General features: G+C 43.3%; 1 protein-coding gene across 1 annotated transcript; it reads left to right on the forward strand.

Annotated features, from left to right (window-relative positions):
• Window positions 1-175: 175 nt before the first annotated feature.
• Window positions 176-8,007, forward strand: ptcd3 (pentatricopeptide repeat domain 3). Its single transcript, XM_085368075.1, has 23 exons — window positions 176-288; window positions 2,047-2,099; window positions 2,265-2,304; window positions 2,413-2,458; window positions 2,542-2,610; window positions 2,802-2,906; window positions 3,027-3,150; window positions 3,356-3,459; window positions 3,550-3,711; window positions 3,818-3,878; window positions 4,220-4,302; window positions 4,584-4,728; window positions 4,820-4,870; window positions 4,974-5,063; window positions 5,177-5,205; window positions 5,369-5,475; window positions 5,608-5,686; window positions 5,961-6,051; window positions 6,171-6,256; window positions 6,372-6,508; window positions 6,595-6,636; window positions 6,941-7,099; window positions 7,863-8,007. Exons 1-23 carry the CDS (start codon window positions 200-202, stop codon window positions 7,906-7,908), a joined length of 1,998 nt encoding a protein of 665 aa, XP_085224201.1. The 5' UTR covers window positions 176-199; the 3' UTR covers window positions 7,909-8,007.
• The last annotated feature ends 501 nt before the right edge of the window (window positions 8,008-8,508 follow it).

The raw sequence follows: 8,508 nt of genomic DNA on the forward strand, positions 1-8,508 counted from the left end.
ATGACTAAACTTTCCACAACACCTGCTGCATGTTTAAAGTTTAAATGACCACACTTAAAGATAAATATTCTTTTTTGTTCTACATGAAAGGGAAAAGTGCACTATATCCTCCAAAATGTCACTACTTGTTATTTAACTCCCCCCTCCGTCTTAGCACAGATAGTTTCGTCCCTCCCAGAATCCTTCAGTTTGTAGCAATATGGCGGCGCCCGGTAGGCACATAGGGCACTCTGTGCAGAGAAACGGACGATTTATTCTATATAACCTCGAGCAGCTGTTGGGCCACAGGTAGGACGAGTTGATAAATGGTTATTTTAAATACGGGCGTTATTCATTCGTCTCCTATGTTGTGTTTTTTATTTGTTGCGACAAGAGTGCGACAGCTGCAGCAGCTAGCGCCGTCTGACAGGAGGTCATGTCTTCACGTCGTTTACATCAGAGAGCTGCTAGACGTGTGAAGCCCCAACTAACCAGCTACCTGCACGGATTCTTAAATGTCTACATTAGTGAGGAAAATAGTAACTAAAACGTTAAAAAGCGTCACACCTGCATTTTCCACAACCATTAACTGCCTTTTGTAATCCTCGGCACATAAGAATATATCTGACACAAGGAGCTAGAGGTGCTGAATAAGCTGCTGAGATGTTAGCTATGACGTGTGAATGTAACAGCTGAAATGTCCGAGTTTGCTTGGAGGACCCTCTGCAAACAAGCAGGTCACAGATGAAACAGTGGCAGAGCCTTACTGATGTGCTGTCAGGCCAATACTCATAGACGATGCCAGATGTACATAATGTGACCGCCGTGAAAGCTTTTTTTTTTCTCTCCTTTTTCACAAAAGTCGGCTGATGTTAGACAGGAAGTGTGGGAATGAGAGCGAGGCAGGTGTAACAGTGAAGATGTAAGGTGCAGAGGTAGTGATGGGCAAATTTAAATTCACCCAGAATAATGGACGAGAGCACAGGGAAGGTTGGAGACAAGTGTCAGGGAGATTTGTGACAGAAGTGCAGTGGTTCCCAAACTGTTTTTTGCTAGCCCCCCCCCCCCCCCCCCCCCCCCCCCCCCACACACACACACACACACACACTAGGGCTGCCACAAACGATTATTTTGATAGTCGACTAGTCACCGATTATTTTTGCGATTAGTCGACTAATCAGATCATCATCCATTGGACGTAAAACGTTCAGCTTATTGCACCAGCAGCATCTGCTCTTATATAACTATCATTAGCTTACAGCTTTAAGTGTTTAAGGTATGTGCTAACTAAAAATAAAGACAAGATGATCGTTTATTAAATTTCAATGAAATTTGCAGATTGTTTCGGTGAAGTTTAATAAACTCCTTGCTATCTAAAATATAACAGGACACCGGAGTATATTCTCGAGCATCTCACACTTCTGATAATCAGCTGTCTGCTTGATGTTTATTCAGCTGTGTAAAAACTATAACTTTAATCTCAGCCAAACCGATTTACTCAGGAACAAATAAAATACTAAAATAAGCCAAACAATAACATTTGTAAGTTATCTAAGTGACTTATATATCATGTTTAACCTGAGCAGCGAAAGACAGCGGTGTGTTTGAAAACGATCTGCCGGGAGTCCGGTGTTCTCACGGCTCGAGTGAGCCTTGCCCCGGCTAGATATCGAGCTAGTGGGTAACAGACGTCTCTGAAAACATCGGAGCGCTTTTGAAAATATGTGGTGTCTTGATAAACTGAGCAGATACTTGAGGTTTACACAGCTACATTCTCGCCTGAAAATATGAGCTGGTGACACAACAGACTTGAGCAAAGCAACCCAAACACTTAACAGTTTAATTCTAGGGTGATTTGTTGTGTTGACGTTAGTGGAAAATAAACCAGACCGCTGTTAAGTGAAACATATTTTAGTGTCGATAGAGGAGCGCTTAATTTCAGCCGACAGACCTGTGAGGATACATCATCCAGTTAAAGCAGGTGTAGCGCTGGTCGTGTTTTTAGATTGAAGTGTAACAAGGATGGAAAAAATCATTCTGGCTAAACTGACAAAAATGATCTTTCAGGGGCTTCGGTTGGACCTCAGCTCTACGACAGCAAGCTGCTGAAGCCAATAAAGGTAAATGATATAAATTCAGTGTTTGTTAGTCAGTGGGTTAAATTTAGGAAGCATTTAGATTTCATCAATGAGTTTAGTTGAGCAGGAAAATATTGAACTGAAAGGAGCATTTATTACATCAAAGCTTTCATTTTTAATCTTCACGTCTCGTCAATTGTGTTGCAGAATCGACAGAGTCCGTTGTCATCCCCAGGAAGAAGACATGGTATGAGCTGATCTGACTGTGAAGTGGGGTATTACAGCCTCTCATGCTCTTTTGTTTAAAGCGTTCTTTAAATGAGGCATTAAAATCATGTTTTTCTTTATCAAACAGGAGCAGAGAGGCAGTGCTGGAGGCGCTGGCTTCAACTGTCAGCAGGGTGAGAGCACCTTCACATTTTTCACTGTATTCATGAAGCTGGATTTTTAGCTTGGACTGACCGCCTTTTCTTTGCCCCTGCAGGATCCCACAGCATATCCCTACCAATTCCAGGATGATCCTTACCTCTCTCCCAGGACTTCTACTGAGTTTGTATGTTAAAACATGTCTTTATGCTTGTATGTATATTTAGGGACACTGTTAGTTACATCAGACAGTTTCTCTTTTTATTTAATTCATTTCAAGAGTCTTAGATCAGGTAACGCAGACAACTTTGTTTTTTGCCTGTATTGCTCATTACTCTGCGAGCAACCTAATAAACCAGCTTTATTGTATCTCTGCAGAAGCTGTTCTCTCTCTCTCAGGAGTCCGGCAGATCTGCAGCCAAATACATCGTCAACAACAACCCCAAACTCTTCACCAAAGACTTTGCAGAACCTCATATACCCGTAAGAAATACACAGCAGTGTGTGGAAGTGTGGGTATGTAGTGTAGTGCTGCTCTCGTATTGTGCGGTTCCTTTTCACTAAGCAGTTGGTTGTCGTGTCTGTGTGTCGGTCTGTGTGTAGTGTCTGATGCCAGAGACTGTATCCCTGCGTCTTGAGGAGGTGAGTGAGGAAGCACTGAAGGAAAGGATCACCCTGAGGAAAGTTACAGCTGCTGTTGACATGTATGATCAGTTACTGCAAGCTGGTGAGAACACACGCGCACACACACACACACACATGCACGCACAGCATGAATATCGTAAAGCTGTACTCCAAATACTTATTTACTCTGCTATTGTGTGCATCAGTAGTATAGGTGTTGTCTGCAGAAGTTCTTTGCATTTTACAGAATGTTACTTTGGAGCTCAAAGCTTCACATTTAAAAATGTTTTTTTGCAATTTTTTTTCAGGCACTACTGTCTCCATGGAAACAACCCATAGCCTGCTGGACCTTATCTGTCTCTACAGCGACAGGGACCCCGTCCAGGATGGGGAGCCACAGACAGACGACGCAGTGAGTTCCCGCCTGACGTAACATTAAAGTAGCTGCTCCAGTGAAAAGGACGTTAGCACTGCAGGATACTTCTCTGTTTTTTCTCCGCAGGAATTTGGAGAGGAGCTGAAGAAAAGGAAAGCACGGGTCCGCCGAGCTTCAGACTTCCTGAAGTTCACCTGGAAAGAAAACAACAATGCGGAGAGAATCTTTAACCTGCTGCCAGAGCGGGATACACGCTGTTACTCTGCTCTCATCAGAGGCATGGTCAAGGTAGGCGTGCATCAGAGTCACAGGCTAAATGCAGGCCTGCAGCATTGCAACAGCAGTGAAAGGGTCATTTTAGTGTATCCTAATATTCGTGTGTGTGTCCCCACAGCATGGAGCCTATGCAAAGGCATTCAGCATGTACACAGATATGCTTAACAACAGGCTGACAGGTGAGCTGCTTTGGTTAATATCACTGCTTTGGTTAAATACTGTATAGAGGTCATGTCATTGCTTCTAGCAATCATGTGGCCTTTCGTGTAGTTATTCTTCTCATCATTTAAATGAGTCTTGAACTTAAATTGAATGAATTTTGTGTCTTCTTACGGTGATAAGGAAATATGTTGTTTCATCGAAGATGGAAAAACTGGAGGACTCTTATAGCCCGACTCAGAGTTTAACTGTGGGTGTAATGGGGTGGCCAAGTACTTTTGGCCATATATTATGTATTTTTGTATATATTTTACATTATATATGTAATCTGTTAACTAATAACCCAATCGTTTCCCTTCAGCTGATGTCCACATCTTCAATGCTCTGATCTCAGCAGCTCCAGATGTCCGAGACAAATTTAATGAGCGATGGGACCTCGTTGCTGTAAGACCCTTCACACTGATTTATTGATCGCTGCTGCACAATGCTTTTGTATTTTAAAAAAAAAAAAAAAAAAGGCAAACAAACACAAGTAATTTGTCCTGTGGTAAAGAGGTTTTGTATTTACTGCCATCTTTGCACTGGTAGTTTGGTCGTTTCCAACCTTTTAAAGCTAAAGGTCATCCGTGTTCACGCTCTCTTCTCCATTGGACCCTTTCTGGTCTCCTAGTTAATCAAATCAAATCAAATAGTTAATATTCACAATGGCGTCTCCTTGTCTGCAGGAGCTGTTGAACCAGATGAATCAGCAGAAAGTTCGTCCTGACCTGTTGACCTTCAACAGCGTCCTCAAAGCTCTGAGACGCTGCGGCTTCTTGGCCAAAACACAAGCTCTGCACACTCTGAATGAGATGAAGGCGCTGGGGATAGGTAACACTGCCATTCGTATTTATTATTTGGTGTTTTACAGGCAAGTCTTATTTTTTTCTCTGAGTGTGTGTGTGTGTGTGTGTGTGTGCAGCTCCCAGCCTGGCCTCCTACGACCACATCCTGGCAGTCTTTTACAAATCAGGTAGCCCTGCAGTTGCTCTCATACGTGACCCTCACAGGCATCTGCGCTGTTTGTCGGCTGCATGCTTTCAAATGTGCATTCACCCCATGTGTTTCCTCTCCAGCCTCTTCTGCACAGAACAACACTGATCTTCTTCAGGAGGTGATAGCTGAGCTGGAGGGACGCATCTTCACCTGCCAGGACCCTGACGATGGTATATCACGGCGCACGACAGATTTAGCAAATGTTTCCTTTTGTTTGGGTAGAACAAACGTGCGGACATGTGGATGGTAAAACTGATGCTGTGTTCTCTCTCTGTCTCTCCAGTTCTGTTCTTCTCCAGCGCAATGAGAATAGTGAGTCCTGCTTTACAGTCTCGACAGTCTCATGGCAGCGTTTGATTCTTAGCTCCCAGATCAGTGGTGACACAATTATCAGTCATACATTATAATTAAAGGAGGCTATGCCCTGCTTATACAGCGTGACCTGTTTCCGCGTGCATGCTTTTTGTCCTTGCAGTGTTTGGACAGTAAAGATCTGGAGCTGGGATATAAAATCCAGAGTTTGGTAGATGTCGGGGAGAACTGGAGGCTGCTGGGAGACTCCTTCCAGCAGAGCATTTACTAGTAAGTAGGAACCCTCTGCTAACTTCCAATGATGTGGTCGTGTAATGCAGTATAATCACTCTGAATCTGTATCTGATCCAGTTATAAGCAGTAAACGTGGGTAGGTAAACAACCATTCTCCCTCCTCTGCAGTGGTCGCTTCTTCAACCTGCTGTGCATGATGGAGCACATTGATGTGGTGCTGAAATGGTACAAGCAGATCATTCCCTCGGTCAGTGCATATCTGCTTCTCTCCATCTGCTCCATGTGCTTATATTATATGCATATGTAAATGATATTTAAATATATGCACATAATGTCTCAGTTATAATCTGTCATCTTTCCGGGTCACAAGTGCGCTAAGTTGAGAAAAAAAGGGGAAAAACCTGATTTGTTTTGGAAGATTCTTTGGCTGTCTCTGTCTTTATAAAGGAAAAAATAAAGAAATAATAGGTTTCACCTTCAGTCTTGCTTTAACTACCTTTCCTTATATCCTGCGTTTGTAGCTCTACTACCCCAACCCTCAGGGAATGAGGGACCTGCTGCAGGCCCTGGACACGGACAGCCGTCTGGACTTGCTGCCTTCTATATGGAAAGGTGAGTTCCAAGATGCATTGTTCAGTGCATATCTTGATGAAGAGTAGACAATGCATTGATTGTTTAAAAAGCCCCTTCCTCTGCATGTCAGGATCTGTCACATTGACCTGTTTTTTCAGACATCAAGACTCTCGGGCACGATAACAAACCCGATCTGGTGGAGGAGCTGCTCAGCCTCATGGCCAGAGAGAAACACAGTTCTGAGGTCAGTCTGACGACATTTGTGTTATCAGTTTTCGCCATCTGGACAGTGATGTTGAGCGAGTTAGTAATGCCGACCTGAGTGTGTTTCTATGAGCTCGCCTGCCTTTTGCCTGCAGGTTCAGGAGTCCTTTGCAGCATGCGCTCTGGATGTAAAGAGTGTATTTGATTTGAGGCCCAGTATAGAGTGGAGCGCCGCCTCCCTCTCACACATCACCACACTGCTGCTGCGAGCTAACAAGACCCGACAGGCCTGGTGAGAGCGACAGCCGCACATGTCAGGAGGAGAACTTTTACTGTATTCTGACTTGGCTGCAATCTAATGTCACCTTTTCTCTGCAGGGAGATGCTGCAGCTCTTCAAGTCCAGGAACAGAGTTCCTTCGTAAGTCTCACTTCAGACTAGACTCATAATGAGTGATGACAATGACAAAGCCCACACTCCTTCATCATGTCACACATGAACAACAATTGCTATATTTTTATGCAGAAAACTTCTCCTGTGTAACTTTATTTAGGACATTTAAAAACTGATATTAAAGAGTTTGAAGAGAAGACAAAAGAAATCCACTTTCTTCTTTTCAAGCTCTCAAAGCTACTGTGAGCTTGATGATCCAGAACCTGCACAGACAAACCCTTGTGTTGGCTGAGTTGCCTCTGACTCTGTTTCCTGCTGTGTTACTCTACAGCGAGGGGCTCTTGAACAACTTCCTGTCAGTGTGCCACAGTGACGGTGACTCCCAGAAAGCAGTGCAGTTGGTGCAGCTGTCTGCAGCCTTCTGCCTGCCAACAACATGGAGGCTAGCAAAGAGAGCACTGGCTGAGTTTGAGCTGACTGAAGAGCAAAGGTAAGCAGGATACATGAGAGAGATATCTGGATAGATATATAGTTTTGTTATTTAATTACAAAAAAACCTCAAGATTGGATATTTGGTTAAATTGCCCTTATCAAGTTACACTGTTACCAGATTTTATGGGTTTTGATCAGTAAACCTGGCATAATTCTGGCTGAGGTCTGGATTTTGACTAACTCAAATGTTCTACATCATCCCTCCACCCGTGGTTGGGGTCACTGCCCTGCTGAAACATTCAGTTATGTTCAGCATCCAAGGTGGCTGGAGGTTATACTCAAAACTTCTAAGGTAGTCTGTTTCCTTTGCTGAAATGTATCAGTTCCACTGACCATAAAACAGCCCCAGAGTGATGCATCCATCACGTTGTCTCATCTGTCCAAACATGCATGTGGTTAATCGTGGCTAGAAAATTCAAGCACCGTAAACCTTTACCACTGGGGGCAGTATTATGAGCTTAAACTTGCAAAAGATTTATTACAAAAAGTGCTTTTATTGGATGGATAGATGGATGGATTTTGAGCTGTTGTTTTCCACTTGGTGAATGATTTCTTCAGACATCAGCAATGACATCATAGCTCCCAATCCCAATGGTCGGGCATTGCACAGCTACAAACATTTCACCCCCATGTCATACTGTGTGTGTGAGAGAGAGTGTGAGACTGTGAGAGTGTGAGACAAATAAAATTTGAATTTGAATTTGAATCCCATTTAATCTGCTAAAGCTTACACACTGTATCTCGTCTGTCTGCCCTTCCAGAGCTATTTTATCTGAGCTGGAGACTGCAGGAGAGCCGTCTGACTGACACAACACCAAGTGACCCAGCGTAGACTCGCATCTTCTAAATGCATACAGAGTCTGTACTTTCCTGGATTATCTCTGGATGTAAAATAAATACAATGTGACCCTGTCCTTGTTTTTTATTGTTTGGTCACTAGGTGGTGCTGTTTTACCTGATTGTTTTCAGCGCTGCCTTTTATGAAAAATAGTTTCATGCTCGCTCAAAACCATTTTAATAGTAGAAGAAGAGCATCTGAAACGTATAAGTGCTTCTTCTGATTCTACAAAATGAATAAATAATAATAATAATAATAGCACTAGATTTACTGTCCAAGACGGATGGTCTACACAGTTCATGGCAATTAGCTGTGTTGGTGGAGGGGAGGGGGCTGGGGGTGTGTGGATGCATTCAGTGTGTGTGATAACAAAACAACTTCCTGAACTTACTGATAAGCTGCTTCCTTAAATGTCATAATTTGAGATCTGGAATGCTGCTTTGGCCGTTCTTCAGTGTCTCCTCATAGACCTCCTGCATAATTACAAGAAAGTTCCAGATGTTAAAATTCCTGCAGAATCAGGTATGCACACTGAGGCTTTCTGTCCTGCGTGTTTGGACAAGACATGC

Source organism: Diplotaxodon limnothrissa, linkage group LG2 (genome assembly GCF_057381915.1).
Source record: "Diplotaxodon limnothrissa isolate DT_005_m linkage group LG2, D_limnothrissa_male_GT1.1, whole genome shotgun sequence".
In the NCBI taxonomy this organism is placed as follows: Eukaryota; Metazoa; Chordata; class Actinopteri; order Cichliformes; family Cichlidae; genus Diplotaxodon; species Diplotaxodon limnothrissa.